We start from the raw sequence: 18,409 nt of genomic DNA, 5'->3' as shown, positions 1-18,409 counted from the left end.
TCTCGAGTCTATTTTAACAAGTAGTAATAGTTAGCTGGTTAGACACAAAAAACAATAAAGTGCAGCTGCTGTGGTGCTCAGCCAGCAAAACAATTAACTGTACCCCAAGTGGCCATCTTGCTGCTACAAAAAACAAAAGCTGATCCTCAGGAACGCACTCTTCAATTACAGGGTTTTTAAATGCAGATATATAAAAATATGATATTCAATATTTTCAATATTTGCACACACCTACGCAAAAGCATTACAATTCCTTGCTCCAATATAATACAACCTGCTTTCTACAGGAAACCGTTCGCCAGGACACAGGGAGACTTAGAAGCTACACTCCGCAAGTTTGTCACTTGTAAATTTTTTGTTGTGCCTGATATAGGAAATAAACATTTGTCATGCATTTCCAATAAAGAAGAGAGAGAACTGAAATCTGCCTGGAGTCTGAAACAGTGAATGTGAGTGTTTATTTACAATGCTAAAACATCACTAAGAAACTATAATTTAACTTCACTTCGCAACCAACAGTCTTCGCCTTGCACGCGCTGAAACGGGAGAGGCTGTAAAAGACGAATATAACAGAGCATTATGCCTAGCCTAACACAATGCATGCCCTGAACATATGGCGTATCATGTATTCTGCAGATGTATTGCAACACATTGTGGCTATTTCACAAGTTGCGATACTCACACTTACAATTTAAATATCTGCTGTAACCTCTTTCAGTACAGGCAGACTTCCGTCAAAAACTCATACTGATGTCTCAGAATCTGTAAAGATCCCTTGTTCAAACGCAACAATTTGCGTTTTGGACACTGGTCAGTGACCTCATAATTGCGTTAACGTAACGTATAGTGAATGCAACATACAGATGAAATGATTAACCTAGCACTCACTTTTGCTCAAGCTAAATGTAAGAGCTTTTGTTAATTAGGGCTTGCAGATTAATCTCATTGACAGATGTCTGCCTGAAGTCACCTTTCATATCTATACAGTCGCCGACCGATTTTTCGGACTCCGAAAATTCGGACTTGTTGGATATTCCGGACTCCATAAATGCACCGTCAAGGATCCCATAGAGATAATGCATTTTTTTGACCGATTTTTCGGACGAATTTGCCCCTGAAAGTTGGATTTTTCGGACTAAATCGCTCGTTTAAAGCTACGCTCCCAACCATTGTGGAAGCCGCCATATTGGATTTTCCGCCAGCTTGGCTAAATTTGGTCTTCGAATGGCTTTGCTGCCTCCGAGATTAGAAAGCGCACTTGGAAAACGCGGCACGGGACGTTACTTTTTCGTCTTCGGTCAGGACTACTATCGTCATCACACCGTTGGGGACGGGAAAGGAGGAGGCGAAGAAAGGATTCTTTTTATTGTTGTAGCTTCTTCAGCTTGTTTCAGTCGCCATTCCGCACGTGTTGTGTCGCGCTGCATCGAGACGTTGTGTGGTTCCTTGTGGCTACTACAACATCGAATTTTGCGTGCTTGACGCCATGGCTCCGCCATCTGTGCCATCGCGAGAGCCAGGCGGTGCGAAGAAGCGTGGGAAGTACACGACCCTGACATTGGAGAAGAAAGCTGCAATTATCAAGCTGATACAGAGTGGACGTTCGCAGCTTGATGTCGCCAAAGAATACCACCTCTCCAAGCAAACGGTATCTGACTATGTCAAAAACAGCGCGAAGATACTGTCAGCGTTTGAGAATTCCCACAACAAGAGCCAAAAAAACGACAGTAAGGGCGTTCATCCAGCCCTTGAAGAGGCTCTGCAGTTGTGGCTCAAAGGAGTTTTGACCAAGAACCTGCCCGTGTCGGGAGACTTGTTAAAAGAAAAGGCGGAGTCGTTCGCTCTCAAAATGGGCATTGAAGAGTTCAAATTTACTGACGGATGGCTTCGCGGCTTCAAGAAGAGGCACGGAATTTCATTCAAAAAAGTGAGTGGTGAAAGCGGAGCGGTGGATCAGACTATTGTGTCTGATTACCGTGTCACGAAGTTGCAAGCATTGCTTAAAGAATATGCTCCTTCGGACATATTCAACTGTGACGAGACAGGACTTTTCTTTAAGATGCTGCCGGATCGTACGCTAGCATTTTCGGGGGAATCGTGCGCTAGTGGGAAGCTGAGCAAGGAGCGTATAACAGTGATGGTTGGTGCCAACGCCACCGGAACGGAAAAACTGCCTCTTCTCGTTATTGGGAAGGCCAGAAATCCGAGGTGTTTTAAGGCTGTGAGAACCCTCCCTGTGGAATACGACAGCAACTCCAAGGCGTGGATCACGCAATCATTGTTTGAAAGATACATACGCAAACTTGACCGCAAGTTTGCGCGGCAGAACAGAAAGGTCATCTTTTTGTGGACAACTGTGGCGCGCACGGTAGCGTGCCGAACCTTGAGGCCATTCAGCTGGAATTTTTACCGCCTAACACCACAAGCGTGCTCCAGCCAATGGATCAAGGCATGATCAGAAACATCAAGGCACACTACCGTGCCCGCCTGCTCAGCCGCACCGTCTTGTGCTTCGACAGCGGGAAGGTGTACAAGGTCGACCTTCTGGCCGCCATCCACATGTTAGCCGATGCATGGAAAGCGGTGAAGCCAGAAACCATCGCGCATTGCTTTAGGCATGCAGGGTTCGCTGCTGCCGAAGAGCCCGAGGCGGATGACCTGGACGTAGGCGACCCGGACGGCACCGATGGCGGGGATGACTTAATGAACGACCTGCGCAGTGGTGGAGTGGACGTTCCTGCCACGATGACATTTAAAGATTTCGCTCGTACGGACGACAACGTTGTTTCGTGCGCGGAGCCCACAGACGACGAAATTCTTCGCCAGGTTGTCCAGCAGCCGGAGAGCGGCTCGGATGATGACGACGATGACCACCCGCAGCCGTCGGCGGCGGAGATCGCCAACGCGGTGACGCTATTGTCGAGCGTTTACGGTGACGATGTCACCTTGGCGTCAAATACAGACAAACCTAATTGCCTCCAAGCGTACTATGAGGCAAGGCAGCATCAAGGACTTTTTTAAGCCTGCCTGAATGAAATAAAGTTAACATTTTTGGCGAAAACTAATTTTTCGGACTGTTCGATTTTTCGGACTTTTTTTCGGACCCCGCCAGGTCCGAAAAATCGGTCGGCGACTGTAATTTTTTTCTGTTACGCTGTGATTTGCCCTACTACCATGACATATGCTAAAGCCTTGTTGTTATTCTTTGTAATCAATTCTGCATTTTGTTCTGTTAGTGTGTTTCTTACTATGTATTATAGTAGAATCGCGTTAATTCTAAGTTCAAGGGGACCGTAAATTTATTCTAATAAAGCAGTTAAAACTAAGGGGAGCCCTTTAATATAACCAAAACCATCACTGGGTTCGCAAGGAAAAAGTCACTAACGCAGCATAACGCAATATGGCGAACATGAAATAGGTGAGGAAAGGAGCTTCAGCACGAGAAGTGTGCCACTGCATGTGCTGGAAGAAGCCTAGGTTCCGTATAAACTCAAGTATGATAAAATCACCCCACTTGCATTTTTCGCTGTGGGTGAGAGGGAAAATGTGCAAAGCTGAGCCGAAAAAGATGGTGGCCTGATGTATATCTCCTATGCCTAGTGTTGGAGATGACTGGCTCTAGCGCCCACTAGGGAGGTAATGTGATCAAACGCGCTCTAAGAAAGAGAAAGATCGGAGGGGGGGTATAAGGACGCATCGAAGCTTCACCTGTGGCTCATGTTTGTCCAAAAATCGGTCCACGGGAGTGAGAAATTTTGCTCAAATTTTGCTGTTTTTGGACCTTGAATTCCCAGGAATTCTTCTCAATTCAAATACACAGGCCTTTCTGCCGAGACCAACAGAGCAGTTTGCATTGTCGATCATCTCGAATTAAGAGGTCGAAGCTTCACCTTTGGCTCGTGTTTGTCCAAAAATCGGTCCATGGGAGTGAGAAATTTTGCTCGAAATCACCGCTGCGCTGTTTTTGGACTTTGAATTCCCAGGAATTCTTCTCAATTCAAGTACACAGGCCTTTCCGCCGAGACCAACAAAGCAGTTTGCATTATCGATCATCTCGAATTAAGAGATTTCGAATTATTTGGATTTCACTGTACTTTATTTATCAGCTATTGTTGTGATGAGTTACCTATCATAATTGTTTTTGTACAGGAGGCCCCAATACAGTCTTTGACTATGGGGCCTTCTCCTGTATACTAAATACCTGTAACATGAGAACTTCTCATAACAAATTCTGATTCTGACAAGTCAAATTAGTCACTCGTTTTTTAACTTGAATACTAATCAGTCGTTTCTCCTTAGCGAAGGTCGCATGCATGGCAACACCACATAACTTTATGAGACATGCTTGTGCAGCTCATACTCGCCAGTGCAACCAAGATGTGTTCCACAAAATCCCAAGAATGGAAAATAAAATGCCAAGCAGAACAGCCTGTCTAAGCAAAAAGACCATAGCTTGTGTATTTGAATAGTAAAAAACAACCAAGAGTTAACTTATAACAAGTTTTTCACCGAAAGTTCAGGGGGCAGATTTTGCTCACTCTTAAAATGCTGCCACTTGGGCGAGCTATCACATCTAGGCAAGACTAGCCACAGTTTCTTGAATATTGGAGTCAAATGCCTCAGGTCAGACAAGACTCGGATGCAAATCGGAGGTCAAATAATGGAACAATTACTTTCACACACGCAGGATGGTCTTCCTGTTGGCGTTACTCTCGTGCGTTGTAGCTGCTCAGTAGTGCACTGACAAGGTGGGTAGTTCAAACACTGTGGCATCAAGGAATGTCCTTTGTTTCATTGCATGAAAGTATGGTATGTCCACAAGTGATTGCTCAAGAACGTGCCCCTCCCACCTCAAGGACGTGGGAGCAATTAAGCAAAAAAAAGTTGTTATACTGACCTAGGATGCTGAGGAACACAGGCAGGAAGATGAGGCTGTGCAGCGTGCCAAAAGCGATGATCCCCAGGTACATGCGGAAGTAGAACACCTGGAAGATCTGCGACTTGGCAAACGCCAGCACCAGGATCCCGCAGTCTGTCAGCGTGATGCCTGACAGAATCTGAAATGGCACAATTACCAATTGGCAAAGCTGGACCTCTAGAGACACCCACACGGGCGCTTTGAGAGTAAACCCTCGTTACCACAAAGTTGTAAAACTGAGGAAAGCTTTAGCCATAAGGAGAGTTGAGATAAGCGACATTTCAGTGTACATGCCTTGCAAATCTGGAACCTTATATTATATAATCTGTGATCACGCATCTGCTATTTACACTAAACACCCAACGTACTGTATTTATTCGATTATAAGGTGGTCATGATTATAAGGCTAGGGTGCAGTTCGGGGACCCAAGAAAAAAAACTTAAGTATGCACACCAATATAAGGTGACATAGAGTAGCCGACGGATTATTCAGACTCGGCAGGGATTGCCTGAAATGCTGAATTGCTAACTCAGCATAACGCAATATGGTGAACATGAAATAGGTGAGGAAGGGGGCTTCAGCACGAGAAGTGCGAGTTATCTGCAAATTTTGCCTTCAGGTGTGGCTTCACGGCATAGCGATGCATACTGCCACACTGTAAGGAGAAATTTGCAATGCCGTGAAGCCACACCTAAAGACAAAATCCGTGTATAAGACGAGGAGGGGGGGGGGGTGACATTGAGGATAACGATTTTGAGGAAAAAACCTCACCCTATATTCTAATAAATACAATATCATGTTTCGGCGCATGTCAATGCAATTCAACAGCTCGGCAGCAATTGTCTCATGCACACACACTTCTTCAATGTCATCATACTGACTGTGCTTGAAGGCATTCAGTATGTGTGCAGATCACTGCAAATCGCACTGTCGCTCATCATTCATCCCAGGGCTGCCCATGCTGATAAAAGCTTCGAAGGAAGCGTTGCGAAGTGAGGGTCAAAATGAACTTATTCGACAGGAAGATAGCATTGCCTGAACGACATCCATGCCTGTGCTATCAAAATAAGATCCTTCCTGTTGTCTTGCTGCACATTTCTCCTACATTTCCTCTAGCTCCAATGGAAAAAAAGAAGTGTAGATCAATGTTAATAAAGACATTACTGCAACCATAACTCTCACTGCTTTTTTTTGTGTGTTGCGACAATGTTTATCGTTATTGTGGGTTAAGGTATTGTATGCGGAATTTGCCGGTAAAGACTTCCAAGATAAGGGGGTAAGAAAATACACGGAAACAATGGGAACTAATTTCGCAGAACTGTAAAAACATTCAGAATTGGCCATATTTTGAGACACCGGTTCCAAGTCAATGAGTGTTTACTGTATAGTAGTATACATGCAAGCCTGTCCTAATAAAAGCCTATCAAAAGACTCTTACACTATCTCAAAGTCCACTGTAGGCAGCATGTATGGCAGATCTAAAGACATGTTATGCAACAGTGGAGACCGCAACCGCTCTGTTGCAGAGAAATTAACATAATTTTACTGGGGTCTCCACAAATGGCACACACTTTGGCTTTACTGTGAATGAAACAGGCAAGTAACGATCACAAACATGGTATTACTATGCAAAATGCTGCCTCAGGGCAAAATTGAGTGGAAACCAGTGAGCAGTCTAGCTGCAAGAATCTCCTCTTTAATGCCAATCTAAGTATGTGATCCCACTTGGGACATTTAGTTAGCCCCTTGCCTCGAGAAGTTAAAAAGCTTGAGTGAACCGAGAGTATTGTTGCTCATTCTTGAAGCACCTTCAAAATGCAAAGAAAATGAAAGAGAACCCACCAAAATCTTGATTTAACCGAGACTGAGTTTACCCAAGCCAACTTTACATGGCATGTCAGGAGTGCAGTTTACTCATGCAGACTAACACAGCATTCTTTTCTTGCGCCCCTTTAAATTCCGTTTTCTTCCCGAAAATTTTCTCTGGAGGTCCTGCTGCAAAACACCAGGACAGAAAGGGAGAGAGACCGATAGCAGACGACAAGTGAGGTGCCAAGAGTACTGACCGAGCTTCCCATCTTGGTGAGAGCATCCTGGGCTCGCTTGACCCTAGTAGGAGCACCGCTGAAGGCAAACACCCGCACCAGGTGGGAGCAAAACTCGACGGAGATGCCCACGCCCTGCAATCGAGAAGGCAATGGAAGCGATTCCTTGTTAAAAGAATGCACAGATTTCTACACATCATTGCAGACCTTGCGAGCGGCCAATCACGTGGATAAGACTGTGTCTGTGTGTCTTTGGTTAGAAAATGCGCTAGAAACTGGCTCCAGAGCTCGCTTTTGGCTGACATCAATGCTGAATCTTAAACTGTTGCCGACTGCCACACTGGCTCTATGTCAGGGCCACCATGCGTGTGACAGGCAAGACGAGACTCCAGATATGTAAAATTCAATCGTTTTTGTTGGTCCCATCAGGGTCGAATTAATGGAAGTCGACTATACATGTAAACTATAGTATCTTGAATCCTCATGAGGGTGTGCTTGTATGCACAGACTGTCTTTACGATAACAATTCAAGCTGTCCTTTCCCGTTTGCCCAACATAAACCACTGCAATCGCTATTGCTTTTTTTTACATGAACACAGCTTTTGACATGAATAATATCAACGCATATCCAACAGAATGTTGGAACCTAAGTGATCTAAAACTTGTAGCAGATGACACGAGCACAGCCTTCCTCACCTGCAGCTGCTTGGCTGCCTGCATCACAAGGATGAAGCTGGTGCACAAAAAGTACAACACATTCCTAAATACATTTAGGCCTTGATACCCCCTGTGTCACATCCATTCTGGAGTATTGGATAAGAATGGGCTCATACTAAGTGACCTGATTTCGTCTACTAGGCCAGACAGCAGCCAGCAGCTGCGTGCTCGGAGACATACCCAATGGCCCATGTTCACATAACACAGCTGCCAGCACACACCCACTGCCCCAAGTTGTATATATACAGTGTAGGCCGCTTATAATGTAAGTTGCCGGAGTCGTGAATATCTGCACTATAAGCGGTACCGCACTATAACCAAAACAACGATTTTCAAGCCCTGCACGTATGCAAAACATGTAGACCAAGCAGCCGCGCATATCCAAGAATCGAAGTGTGCAACTGGGAATTTTGCATCCGTAATTTACGAACGTTGAAAGGTTAATGTCCAAGTACCCACGATCTTCGCATGAAGCACACAAAGTATTAATTAAAAAAAAAAAAAAATTTCTGGCATTGTATAACACTACAGTGAAATCTCGATGATACGAATCTCACGGGGTCACGAAAAATATTCGTATTAGCCGAAATTGGTATCATCGAAACACAATTAAAACTAGCTAAATTAAAGAGTCGGAGGTGAACTCACTCAGGCACGCGCTCGTAAAAAGCATTTACAGTATAGATCACTTATAACGTAACTGTTTATAGTGCAGAACTGGCTACAACGTGGCCTTTTCCGACTCCAGTTTACCCTCCCATAGAACTCCATGTATACGCATACCGCTTACAGTGCAGCCGCGTGAGACGAAATACCGGTTATAATGCAGCGGACAATCTCGCCGACAAGGGCGGTAGCGAGCACGCTTCTCAATGAGGTGCGCCCACCGACGGGAGAGGAGATCAACGAAGGCGATGCGGAGGAGGAGCATGAGACGTGGAGCACGAGTCCAAGGGCAATAAAATCGTCACCGCGCGCCGTATGTGCGAGTGAAAGCGCCTTCACGCACGTAGAGAGAACGCTCAGGGGAGAGCAAACGCGACTTCCGTCACGGCCGGGCGCGCCAGTCGAGCCCGGCCCTGCTTTCGTCGCGGCCCTGCTACTCTGCCAACAAATGCGTTCTTGTACTTTGCGCCTGTGCCGGCTGTCGGGGTTGTCACGCGCACCGTATCTTGAAAGCGATCTCCACACGGCTCTGACCTTTGTATGCACTGTGCTTATGCCCCTCAGTTTCCGTTGAAGCGATAGACCGCACGAACCTTCGCTCGCTGCCGCGGCCACGCGCAAAAGCAAGAAAAGCGCCACCGCGTCAAACTCTTCGCGCCCAGTCGCGACCTCCGCGCTGTCCGGCGCCGTATCCGCGCCTCCGCACCAAAAGAGAAAGGGAGAAAGCCCGTGACTGCGCGCTGTTCTCTTTCGCGGCCGTCGGTTGGGCTCCGTTTATTCGTATCAACCGACGCGGATCGAAAATCGATTCGTAACAACCGTTCTCTAGCACGTTGCAAAGTAATGAGGCTCAGCCGGGACCACAAAAAAATTAGTATCATCCGGAAATTCGTATTAGCCGTGATCGTATCATCGAGATTCCACTGTATCATAGTTCTGATGCAAAGTTTCGTTACCGTATTTTAAATGTAGAAGACCATAGCATGTGCACAACACAGGAAGTATGATTAAGAAAAAATGTCGCAGTTTCGCCCAAAAGGCGAAGCATCAATTGCGATAGCAAATTAGTAGAGCTATAAAGAGTATATAGAGATAGTAGTTTCATCGGCTGCATAAACTTGACATATTCGCTTACTAACTGAATAAACAAGCATGGGGTCAACGCGCACAAGCAAACATGAATAGACTCGATGACCGCAGACAACCACTGCCAAAACACGGGCGTCGGGAAACGCGGCCGCCGCAGAGAGTGAAGGTTCGTGCGGTCTATCGCTTCAACGGAAACTCAGCGGCGTAAGCACAGCGCATACAAAGCTCAACGCCGTGTGGAGATCACTTTCAAGATACGGTGCACGCAACAACACCGACAGCCGGCACAGGCGCGAACGCATTTGTTGGCAGAGTAGAAGCCCCCCCCCCCTCCCTCGCTGCCTTCCCGCTTTGCTCCTTTCGTGTGGGAGATAGCATCGCCAGTTTCCCTTGCGCCCGGTTGCATGATACGCATTTGGTGCCACAGCGTCGCCCTCCCGTCCCCTCCCTCCCGTCCCCTCCCTCCCGTCCCCTCCCTCCCGTCCCCTCCCTCCCGTCCCCTCCCTCCCGTCCCCTCCACGGCGTCGCGTTTGCTCTCTGCTACAGTGGCTAGAATAGGCCTGCATCTCTGCTGTGCATTCGCTTGCACATACGGGGCGCGACGACAATTTTATCGCCCTTGGACTCATGCTCCTCCTCCGCATTGCCCTCGTTGATCTCCTCTCCCATCGGTGGGCGCACCTCGTTGAGAAGCGTGCTCGCTACCACCCTTGTCAGCGAGATTTTCCCGCGGAAGCCGCATTAGAACAGGTATTTCGTCTCACGCGGCTGCACTGTAAGCGGTATCTGTATACATGGAGTGCTATGAGAAAATTAACGGGAGTCTTAAAAGACCGTACTATATCCGGTCCTGCACTATAAGCGGTTACGTTATAAGTGGCCTATAATGTATATGTATTCACAAATTAGTATCCTCCAAGGTAATGACTAAGAGCGCTAAACCCCGAGAAAGAAGCAATGAATGCTTCACTTTAGAAGCACCACTTAACAGGAGATATACGAGGGGCAGGGACAAGCACTCACCACCACCAGGTTGACGAGGGACACAGCGTTGAGGGAGATGTCCCACCAGTACATAAGGCCCATCAGGTTGACAATGATCATGACGATGGTGAAGGTGACAACCAGCGCAGACATGAAGTCCAGCCCCAGCAGCACAAAGGTGACAACAAAGATGGCGCCCAGCGAGAATGCCAGGCTCTTGAACGTGTCTGGCCACATGGTCAGGTACTGCTCGTAGAACACGTGCACCAGGCTGCAGCGCGTGGGTGGAGGGTACACACAGGGACAGAAGGAGAGAGGTGTTAATTATCTTGCAGGGATATGTGCACAGAGGAAGACTGCAGTGGCCATTTCGTGACAATGGCTTCCCCCTTCAATTATATGATACACACACACTCAAATATCTCATTAGACAGTAGCTGCCTTTATTTGACATTTGTCACCATATGAGTACTTTGAAGAAATGGCTTCATACAACACATACACTAAGCTTTCAAAAGAACAATAAATAAGCATTAATTTGAATTTTGGAACAGCACAACCTTTTCAAATTCTTGATCATGATGCCTTTGTGTTGCTTTACATTCTGGGTAGTGTGTATGACCTTTAGAGCAATGACAAATACCCTATGGGTCTTATTTTTATCACATTCTCATTGGTTTATGCATGCCATCAGTATGTGCCTTCAGCGCTGCATGAGATGCACTTGCTATATAAGATTATGGGTCTTATACCACGAGTGCTCTGATTAGTGCAGTGAGCCTATCAATACTTGAACTGCCGTGATACCCAGTGGTTTATCCAACACCTATAATATGCCCTCCGATTGCCAGCAGCAACATTTGATCCGATTATACTACCGACTATGCCTGCCAGTATCGCCGCTACTGCTGGCAATTTGCAGGCTTCGTTTTTTTTTAAGACTCGAAGTTTGCTTCAATAAACAGTTTCCATATTTTATGCTCTTCCTCCCCTGCCTGTCTAGAAATGCCTGTCAATTCTAGAAGATAATTTGAACAGGTGAGCCACAGGGCTCACCTGTTCAAATTATCTTCTAGAAGTGACAGGCATTTGTAGACAGGCAGGGGAGGACAGGCTTCGTGGGCATGTGTTTGTGTGTGGGTGCGTCTGACTCCTTTGTCTTTTGCTGACAATTAGGAAATTGAAGGGGGAGATGCAGCGTGATCTCGGTCATACAAATCATCTTGCCATTTGATCCTTTTTCGTTCCATGCTGTTTTATTTGGCATCAGCTTGCGCTGGAGCACAAGCGCGATGCCAAATAAAACAGCATGGAATGAAAAAGGATCAAATGGCAAGATGATATGTATGACCGAGATCACGCTGCATCTCCCCCTTCAATTTCCTAATTGTCAGCAAAAGACAAAGGGGTCAGACGCACCCACACACAAACACATGCCCACGAAGCGACACGTGCACCTAGATTTAAACGTCATATTTATTGCCGCATCATTGGAGAAGAGTTTTACTCACCTGTATGGGATCACCTTAGACTCAGGCTGGACTTCTTGAACCATGCGTGTCAAGTTGTGGGATATTAGCCGAGCCCACTCTAGGGCCGTGTAGAAATCCTTCGACGTCTTCAGCACAGGGTGATAGGCTGAATAGTAGGCGGCTGAAATGTGAAGAAACATTGCCACATGTTCAAAGAGGCAACTGTAGATGCCTCTAGCAGATGCCTGCCACTGAAAACAAAGCTCTGCCCAGAAGCTGTCTTGGAGACTATGAAGCATAATGTATTACCTCTTTACACCCACATCCAATGCACAGTTTCCCCATAATATAATAACAGATCGCCCAATTTCCCTGCACCCTTGTGCTACACAGTTCTATTAAGGTAAACACTGAAAACTGAAAGCAGTTCAAGGGCATGGCATTATTTTTGACAGGTTGAGGTTCTTTCTATCATCTCAACTGCAGTGGCAGGCATTTTGTGGTCGACATAAACTAGAACACAAATGTTTACAAAAAACAAACCTACTAAACTCCCATACAGGGAACAATGTAACTAGCGAACACGTTAACTCTCCTAACATGTTCTCGAGTTAAACTAACTTGAAAGCTAGCTCTTGAGTTAAACGGACTTGTAGACATCACAGAATCTAAAACATAGTATCAGAACAGAGTTAACAAAACAAAACACCAGAGAACAAAATAGAGTTAACAGAAAACAATTAAAACCAGGTGTAAAAAGAGTGGTTAAAAAATCATTGCAGCAGACATTGTTTATTGCCCTAGAAAATGTACTGCGGTTAGTATGCAGAAAGAGGTTACTAGAAAGTGCTGTAAATAAGAACAATATTACCCAGACGGCAGAAATCTTGGAATAAGAGGTGTCATAAGTTCGGGATCTGGCAAGCTAAGCTGGTTTACGGCTTAAACGGGTGCCACAACGCGCACTTTCGATTGCGATCAAATTTGTCGTTCATGATTGCCTTTTTTGAACAAGATGCAGGAAGGATCCAATGGCGGTCGAGAATTCCGATCCGGATTGGGCTCAATTGCAACTGAAAGTGGCCGTGTGACACAGGTATACAGATGACACACAGTGTAGAAGACAGGCCATAGTGAAAATGTGACAACACGGCCTGCCTATCTGTCCCACCATTCATTATGACCCTCACCCACGAAATGACTTAATCTGCCATTCTAGAGGAAGCTGTGTTTGTCTACATGGTCAGTCCCACCCTTGTGACTGACTGCTACATTGTATTAATATTTGGTCCCTACCACAGCTGAACGATAACGATAAACCAACCTTTACGCTCCAGCCACCAAGTTGAATGGACATCTTTATACCGAGAAAGTGGATGCTGTTACTCAGATCACTGCTCGGAACAAAAAGTGCAGAAAGCGGGAACCCGGTTTCCAAAACCTATTAAATTTTTTCCTCAATAGCACAAACTTCTAAGAGAATTTTAAAAGTGAACATGCAACATCAATAGGTTCAAATTCAACCGATAGAAGCAAGACCACTTACCAGTAATGGTCCCATTTTCATGGTTGATCGAATGTCCGTGCTCGGCACGACCACTAAGCAATTAAAAAAAAAGGAGGAGAAGAAACGAAGTCAGCAATCAAACAAGCTAGCCATTTGAATATTATAAAAATTGTACAGACAGTCAAACTTTAAAAAGTGTTACAGTTTAGGTCTAGTCATTTCTTTTCTTGTCAAGCAGGTCAATAATGAACATCTCTGCAATGCCCGAAAAGTACGAAAAGCCAATCACTAAGGGGCCATCAAAAACCAGTCACCCTTCCTTTGTTTTTGCAAAGGGGCTGGTTAATATTTGTTCCCGTAAATAAAGCAACAATAACATTTAGACCATAACAATCATTTACTATAATTGACCCACACACTGACAAACGTTCCTTTAAAGTTGCAGCAGCATAGATGCAACTTGAATACCTACGTGTGCAGATGAGTGTGTCTCAAACACTAGCGTGCGAAAAGTGTGCACAGATAACACCTTCGGTTGCAAAAATCAATGAATTGTGATCCTTGTTTCAGTTACTTTTAGTTGGTCATGTACGTTTGCACCAGTTGTACTATAGAAATGACTCACGCTGAAGAGCACTTAGGGCTAGGCACGTCGTTCAGGAACCAGGAAAGGCGGTGCCTAAATTCTTCCCCAGCAAAAGGTTCAGATCTCGGCACGCTACAGGATTGGCACGTTCCGTTTCCTAGAAGCAAGAAGCAAAATAAGGCTCAATAAAAGCTGAAAAAAGCTGGATTCTCACTTTGTGCCCTGCAGAATTTATAAATTTCAGAAATTTCAAAAAAAAGTGACAAGGTGGCTTAAATGAGTTAATATCGTGAAAAAACAAGTTGTCAAACTATCGTCAGTCACCATGAAGACTCAAACTGACAAACTTTCTGAAACTGCCTCATACATAGCTAAAGTACTGAAACTATTCACTTAGCATGCTACAAATGAAACAAAAATGGGCCTTACCAGTGCCGTAGTCGGAGTAGCAAAAATCGTGATTTTTGATGGTTTCAAAGCAGCAATCCGAGGACCGCATGTAAAGGATGTACTGGTCCAGCCAGTATGACCGCAGTCTCGTCACATACGTCCTGGAAGAGTAGAGAGAAAGAAAGACACCGGGTTGTCAGTGCAAAGCATCAACAAAAAAGAGCTCTTAAGTTGGTGCATATTGCATCGAGCGCTGACTTGCCAACAGTGATAATCCGGTCAAGAATGGCTACCGGCAGAAAAGTACAACAGTGTACATGGGTCAGTATGCGCCACACATTAACTATTCCTATTTTAGCTAGCTCTGGTGATTATCGGGTGTTATCTTGTTGCCTACATTTGTAGAAGCAGCGCTGTAAAAGACCTTATGTTTATGACCCCCTCCACGACTGTAACCTGGAAGACTGCTTCACCTGTTGCTTAGAAAAGTCAGCTGCTTGAGCTTAGCTCCGACGGAGTCCTGGTCGCAGACTTGTTCATTGATGCACAGCCTGGCCTGTTTCTTGACGTCCGAGTAGTCGTAGCCCTCGGTGACCATGAAGTACACGGGAGGCCCCACTTTAAGATACTTCTTGAGATAGTCGAAGTATTGCTGCAGGTAGGAATCCTGAAACAATGCGATGAAACACAGGAACTTTGACTTGGCAAGTGCTCCAGCCATGCAAAGGTTGTCGAGGTCTAAAGTGCACTTGGTAACAAAGGAAACAATACAGGTGAGTGCAAACACACTAAATGGGTCCTCATTGCTCCTTTTATATGACAATGCCAATTTGGCGAAACGCATACAAAGAATACAGTCGTGTGTCTCTACAACGAACACCTCTACAATGAAATGACTTCTATATTGAAAGAATAATTCTGTCCTGGTTCTACTGTGAGCTGTGCAGTGTGCGACCTTTACAACGAAGTGACCTATATAACGAATTATTTCATTTATAAAGGTGTTCGACTTTAATTCCTTCACGACTGTTTCTTGACGTCCGAGTGACTCACCACGCATGGTTATTGAGTGGATGTTTGCCTATGCTTACATTAAAGTCATTTATATGTGCAGTACTGTGAATGGAAGTGCTTTTGAATGATCAGATTTGCCGATGCCGCATTTCAAAGCCAGAGAGGAAGTCTTCCACAGGTTAGTACCAAGAAGCGTACCAAGAAGGGCACAGTCAGTCCGCACCATTTTTTTTCGTAGCTGCTAACTACGACGCTAACTTCCCCCATCGCGTGTGCAATGTGGGCAAGCTAAATATCGGGATATGTGAGGGTAATTGGGGGAAAACACACGTCACGGGATGCAAGAGAGTCAAAACGTCCCTGAAAGATTTCAAGCAGAAAAACAAGTGCGCCTGTGCCTTGCCAATTAAGACTCCCGGTGATTCTAAATTACAATTCATTTGAACAAGTCTCAGTTTTGCAAAATGTTGCATATATTATTTATACCTTTGAGAGCTTTTTATATGAAAACCATTTGGATGTCCTGAATTGCACCAGTAAAAAAAGTTGACACTGGCAGACATGTCTCAGGGGAGAAAAAAAAAATGCGTGGATCTCACGTACCGTTGAAAATAGTGCCAACTAATTGGCACCAAGTCACACCCTCCACTCATCCCCTTACAACGTCATCCACCTTGCCCTTCCATTACACATCTCCACCCAACTTCCTCCTATCCCATCACCTGTCTCCTCGCCACCAGCACCCTGCTCTTCAAAGTCCAACCACCACAACCACGACCAACACCCGCCCCTGACCACAGTACCGACACCGAAACCCGATCGATTTCACAGAGGAAGCTTTGCTTTAAAAAATTCAGCTCCAAGATGGTCGATTTCGGCACCACTGAAGTGCAAAACCAAGGTGACTAAGATGATGCGACAGGAGCTGACTTGGCTTGCTGTCATCGTTCTGGCACATATTAGGGAAGATGAAGAGCGAGGGGTTGCTGTAGCGTCAAGCCAGGCCGGTGAATGAGAGCACATTCTGATGCTTATGGCTCGATAGTCGAGCTACTAGCAATTCACGCTGCCGCGGCAGTGACTGTGACGCGGGATGATGGATGGCAATGATGATGATGAGGCTGCAATGACCATACAAAATTCCTGCCCAACAATGTTTACCTGAGGCATAGCAAGCTCCTGGTCAAGGCCAATCTCAATCTTGCCTATGACAGCAATGGAGGAGCACAGCCATCCAATAAAGGCCACCATCTGAGGAACGATACATTGACACAATAAGCATTGGCACGAGCAATCCCGATCAAGAGTCGCACAAAGTGGGTCCAAAGTACTTAAGTGTATACTGTTGCAAGTGAAATACAGGAGGAATATCCATTTCATAATCTTTTGCCCAACAATAGTAATTATAATACTAAATGAAACAAGTAACAATGACAGCAACAACAAATAATAGCAGTAACACCATTTCACAGCATAGTATTCTTACTTTCGAAGTGAAAAACAGCACTGCAAGATGAAAAAAAAAGCGACTGACAGGAAGTAGATAACAGAGGCGCTGACTAACAACGTTGTCTTTATTGCAACAAGGCACTATATAAAATGAGCACAGCCTCCCCCTGCAAGCACACATCCGTAGTCAATAATAAAGAATATGAACATGAAGGTTAAACATGGCAGAAAAAAGAAGACTTATCCAAAAAAGTTTTTAAAACATGGTATCTCCCCTCAAAGGGTATCTAGGGGGCACCTTCAAAGAATACCATTTCGTTTTTGTTTAAAGCAATTGAAGGCATGCTAACACATGCAGCGCCACCTTTGTGAATTACGTAAGCTTCGGGCAATAGGCATGCATATACTTTTAAGTATAATCCGATGACTGTGCAAGTGCGAAAGTCTGGTGTGCAGCCACACTCGCCCAACTGCCAACTAGCCCTATGTCACTTACTGCTATAGTATCCTTAACTTTTCAAAGATAACCACTACAGAATTAAAGCTCTCTGGTACCAAATCCCTAAGGAATAAATAATACAGAATGAAGTTTTTGGAAACGGAAGGTACAAGTGGTACAAGAAAGAAAAAAAGATTTTGTTGCAGCCAATGCATCCACCCTCGAATAGAAACATGCAGTGGATACTTCCTTTGCCGACCACCACACCATTCACCTAAATTACAGGCAGACAGGTGAAGCGACAAGTTATTTTTTTTCACGCATTTCGTGCTATGAAAGCTTTTGCAGTTAACAGTATATGCGAGAGCCTGTGTGATGGAAAATTTATATTATAGCAGTTATCTATATGCAGCACACACACACATGCTTGCACGCACATGCACACTAACGCTCATGTACACACACACACACACACACACACACACACACACACACACACACACACACACACACACACACACACACACACAAATTGCAGATTATTTCAGCACTTACCACAACAACTCGTACAGAGTCGCTGAGCAGGAAAGGTGCATAGACTGTCTTGAAGAACTTGTAAAGCAGACTAGTGTTTTCAGAGGGCTTGCTCTTCTTTGATGCCTTTATACAGAAGCAGAGATCTAGGCGGTTGCTCTGTGAAACATAAAGAGTGCAGAAACGAAAACAGTCCTATTAGCAACACACAAGAATAACGGCTAAAAACTTTAGAATCCCATAGGCACCAACATTAGGTTCTAAGCAATAGTGCCAGAAAAAATGTTGGCCACTGTTTTTAATGAATCGCAGAGCAGAGGAATACCCTCAAAAAATACCCTCAGATGTCTTCATGACATCATAAGCTATGGATAATCAGTTTTGGACAATGGGCACTACCACAGTGAAAACAGTGGCATCAATATAGGCGCTTCTCTATTAGCTTGCAGAGCAATGTTAAGGCAATACAATTGTGCGATATGAAATGCATCCATGCAAATCTTTGCAGCCTTAAAGGTAATAAATAAAACGCAGATGAACAGGAACAACACAACATATGCGTAATTTTGAGTGCTGCTCCTTCCATTCGAAGCAGCTT

The 18,409-nt window shown here is 45.1% G+C and overlaps 1 protein-coding gene across 1 annotated transcript; it reads right to left on the bottom strand.

Moving 5' to 3' along the window:
- Positions 1–242: 242 nt before the first annotated feature.
- LOC119435800 (NPC intracellular cholesterol transporter 1) lies at positions 243–17,991 on the bottom strand. Its single transcript, XM_037702517.2, has 11 exons — positions 17,833–17,991; positions 16,551–16,640; positions 14,849–15,042; positions 14,415–14,536; positions 14,025–14,142; positions 13,439–13,491; positions 11,932–12,073; positions 10,460–10,691; positions 6,986–7,099; positions 4,898–5,057; positions 243–551 (listed from the first exon to the last, which is right to left on the bottom strand). The coding sequence occupies exons 2-11, from the start codon at positions 16,638–16,640 to the stop codon at positions 502–504; spliced, it is 1,275 nt and encodes a 424-aa protein (XP_037558445.2). The 5' UTR covers positions 17,833–17,991; the 3' UTR covers positions 243–501.
- Positions 17,992–18,409: the final 418 nt, after the last annotated feature.

The sequence above is a fragment of the Dermacentor silvarum genome, unplaced genomic scaffold (genome assembly GCF_013339745.2).
Source record: "Dermacentor silvarum isolate Dsil-2018 unplaced genomic scaffold, BIME_Dsil_1.4 Seq92, whole genome shotgun sequence".
Classification (NCBI taxonomy): Eukaryota; Metazoa; Arthropoda; class Arachnida; order Ixodida; family Ixodidae; genus Dermacentor; species Dermacentor silvarum.
This window is presented reverse-complemented; position numbering and strand designations above follow the sequence as displayed.